The 3,522-nt window shown below is 38.9% G+C and overlaps 1 protein-coding gene across 1 annotated transcript; it reads right to left on the bottom strand.

The window, feature by feature from the left end:
- Nucleotides 1-350: 350 nt before the first annotated feature.
- Nucleotides 351-3,282, bottom strand: LOC127125917 (heat shock 70 kDa protein 4). The gene is made up of 2 exons (XM_051054775.1): nucleotides 2,953-3,282; nucleotides 351-2,250 (listed from the first exon to the last, which is right to left on the bottom strand). Exons 1-2 carry the CDS (start codon nucleotides 3,164-3,166, stop codon nucleotides 518-520), a joined length of 1,947 nt encoding a protein of 648 aa, XP_050910732.1. The 5' UTR covers nucleotides 3,167-3,282; the 3' UTR covers nucleotides 351-517.
- Between the last annotated feature and the right edge of the window lie 240 nt (nucleotides 3,283-3,522).

Raw genomic sequence — 3,522 nt, 5'->3', positions numbered from 1 at the left:
TACATGTGTGTTTGTCTAAAAATACATGTGTTTGTCTAGAGATCATGTTCCTTTAGAACCAATTCATGTTTTTTTTAGAAGAAATCACACATTGAATTGATATATACCTATTATGTAATGTAATTATGCTGGTTATTAGAAGTAAGATTTCTTCACTAGTAAACTCTTGAACACACTGTTCGGATGTATTAAATTAAAAAAAAATCCCAACTGAAACATTTCAGTATCAGTAAAGGGGCGTAGAGGAGTAGACTGGTGAAATCTATCGACTTCTAAGAGTTGAGTTTTTTTTACGAAAAATCTCCACACAAATTTTAGCACGGCTCCTCAGAACAAAAAGAAACCCAATGTATATGAAAATTGCAATAACAATAACACAATCCTTAACAGTACAACATAACGAAGTAGCCTAAATAGCTCCAAAAACCAGCTAAAAGCAAACAATATAAGCGGCAAATGCATCAAATTAAATATAACTTGAAAATATAAATCATAGTTAGGATGAAAGAAACTACACTTAGTCGACTTCCTCAATCTTAGGGCCAGCACCACTTCCACCAGTAGGAGCATCATCATCTGCAGCAGCACCCATGTCAGGACCTGCACCACCCTGGTACATCTTGGCAATGATAGGGTTGCAGACACTTTCCAATTCCTTCATTTTGTCCTCAAACTCATCTGCCTCTGCAAGTTGGTTGCTGTCTAACCACTGGATAGCCTGCTCAATGGTGTCCTCAATCTTCTTCTTGTCTTCAGAATCAAGTTTGCCTGCAATCTTGTCATCCTTGATGGTGTTCCTCATGTTGTATGCATAGTTTTCCAATGCATTCTTGGCTTCAACCTTCTTCTTATGCTCTTCATCCTCAGACTTGTACTTCTCAGCCTCTTGAACCATCTTCTCAATATCATCCTTTGAAAGCCTACCCTTGTCATTTGTGATGGTGATCTTGTTCTTCTGCCCGGTAGTCTTGTCTTCAGCAGAGACATTCAATATACCGTTGGCATCAATGTCAAAGCACACAGTAATTTGGGGAACACCTCTGGGAGCAGGAGGAATACCAGAAAGTTCAAACTTGCCCAACAAATTGTTATCCCTAGTCCTTGTTCTCTCTCCTTCAAAGACTTGGATCAACACACCAGGCTGGTTGTCAGAATAGGTTGAGAAAACCTGTTCTTTCTTTGTTGGAATGGTGGTATTCCTTTGGATCAGAACAGTCATCACACCCCCAGCAGTCTCCAAACCAAGAGAGAGAGGGGTAACATCAAGAAGGAGAAGATCCTGCACCTTCTCATTCCCCTCACCACTCAAAATTGCAGCCTGGACAGCAGCTCCATACGCAACAGCCTCATCGGGATTAATGCTTTTGCATAGCTCCTTTCCATTAAAGAAATCCTGCAAAAGTTGTTGAACCTTTGGAATTCTAGTAGAACCACCAACAAGAACAACATCATGGATGCTTTTTTTGTCCATCTTGGCATCTCTCAAACATTTCTCAACTGGTTCCATACATTTCCTAAAGAGATCCATGTTGAGCTCCTCAAATCTGGCACGAGTAATAGGGGAGTAGAAATCAATTCCCTCAAATAGAGAGTCAATTTCAATGGTAGTCTGGGCAGTAGATGAAAGAGTTCTCTTCGCCCTCTCACATGCAGTCCTCAATCGCCTGAGTGCCCTAGGGTTGCCACTAATGTCCTTCTTGTTCTTTCTCTTGAACTCTTGAACAAAGTGGTTCACCATTCTGTTATCAAAATCCTCACCTCCAAGATGGGTGTCTCCAGCTGTGGCTTTCACCTCAAAGATACCCTCTTCAATAGTAAGCAAAGAGACATCAAAAGTACCACCACCAAGGTCAAAAATCAAGACATTCTTTTCACCAACACTTGTTGCTTTCTTGTCTAACCCATATGCAATGGCAGCAGCAGTGGGCTCATTGATGATTCGCATGACATTAAGACCAGCAATCACGCCAGCATCCTTAGTAGCTTGACGCTGGGAATCATTAAAGTAAGCAGGGACAGTAACAACAGCATTCTTAATTGCAGAGCCAAGGTAAGCTTCAGCAATCTCACGCATCTTCATCAGAACCATTGAAGAGATCTCTTCAGCTGCAAATTGCTTATCTTCACCCTTGTAGTTAACAACAATCATTGGCTTTTCAGCTGGACCAGCAATAATCTTAAAAGGCCACAACTTCATGTCACTCTGAACAGATGCATCAGAGACTCTACGACCAATCAACCTCTTGGCATCTGTAAAAGTGAAAACCATCTTAGTATCACAAATTCAACATCTCATCTACTATGAGATGAACCAAGCACAGCATGCAGCCTATCAAACATACATCCAAAAAAATACTACACACAATACACATTATAATAAAGTAATTGCAACATAGATCAAAGAGGTAAACAAAAATTTAAAAAAAAATCATGTTTCATTACTATAGTTTTCACACTGCTAGTCTATTTTCAAATAAATCTGGCTTATCATACAGCATAAAAGTTACATCCAAATATATCACTAAGACTAGAGAAAACTTGATTGAATCATAGCAACCCAAAAAACATTTCAACTTCATTGAATTTAAAAATCCATACATCAATTAAATTGAAACCTACCAACTCGAAAGACACATCATGTACATCTTAGTACCTCACAACACATTTTTAGTGATGAATCATCATGATTCATGATACTACACAATAGTACTAATTAATCGTAGCAAGTCAAAAGAAGGCATCATGAACGGTAAAATTATGATTTATAGGTATGTACAAGTTTAGCAATAAATACATTTAACAAATTCTAAATTAGGATTTAACTAAAAAGTAACTAATTAACAAATTAGTAATAAAAAAACAATAAACAAGTAAATATTCAAAAAATAACGGATAGATCTAGCAAATAGAAGAGTTAATTGAGCAAAAAAAGTAAGACGTAGAATAACTAACCAAAAACGGTGTTGATAGGGTTCATGGCGACTTGATTCTTAGCGGCATCACCGATGAGACGTTCGGAGTCGGTGAAAGCGACGTACGACGGCGTGGTTCTGTTTCCTTGGTCATTGGCGATGATTTCAACTCTGTCATGTTGCCACACACCGACGCAGGAGTATGTAGTTCCGAGATCGATTCCGATAGCCGGTCCCTCTCCCTTTCCGGCCATTGGATTTCACTCTTTTGGTTCGTTACGCAAAAGAGAGGGATCTGAGAGGAAGAGGGTGGAAATCACAGCCTGAAACTGTGATTAGAAATGAAAGGAAGTACTTAGTAGTGGGAGTTAGCTTATATAGTTAGGGTTTCAAATTTCTTCTAGAATATTCTTTTAGTTTATATTATGGGAGTCCTTGGATTTGATTGGGCACAATTTACGCGCTTGTAGATCTAATTTCCCGGATCTTGGGCCTGTAGTGGGCCTAACTGTCTGAGAACCGATGAGTTTCCAACTCATTTACTACTAGTTGTAATAGGTCCACGAGTCTACAGCTAAACTACTGCTTCATCTTTGTTTTTTTTCCTATC

The sequence above is a fragment of the Lathyrus oleraceus genome, chromosome 3, assembly GCF_024323335.1.
Source record: "Lathyrus oleraceus cultivar Zhongwan6 chromosome 3, CAAS_Psat_ZW6_1.0, whole genome shotgun sequence".
Taxonomy (NCBI): Eukaryota; Viridiplantae; Streptophyta; class Magnoliopsida; order Fabales; family Fabaceae; genus Lathyrus; species Lathyrus oleraceus.
Note: the sequence above shows the minus strand (reverse complement) of the source record. Positions and strands in the feature narration are given on the sequence as shown.

What these genes read in the sequence shown, in the direction of transcription:
- LOC127125917 (XM_051054775.1), bottom strand. Translation starts at nt 3,166, where the DNA reads ATGGCCGGAAAGGGAGAGGGACCGGCTATCGGAATCGATCTCGGAACT. An exon ending in CCCTATCAACACCGTTTTTG is followed by an intron (nt 2,251 to 2,952) that starts GTTAGTTATTCT and finishes TCACTTTTACAG; the next exon opens with ATGCCAAGAGGTTGATTGGT.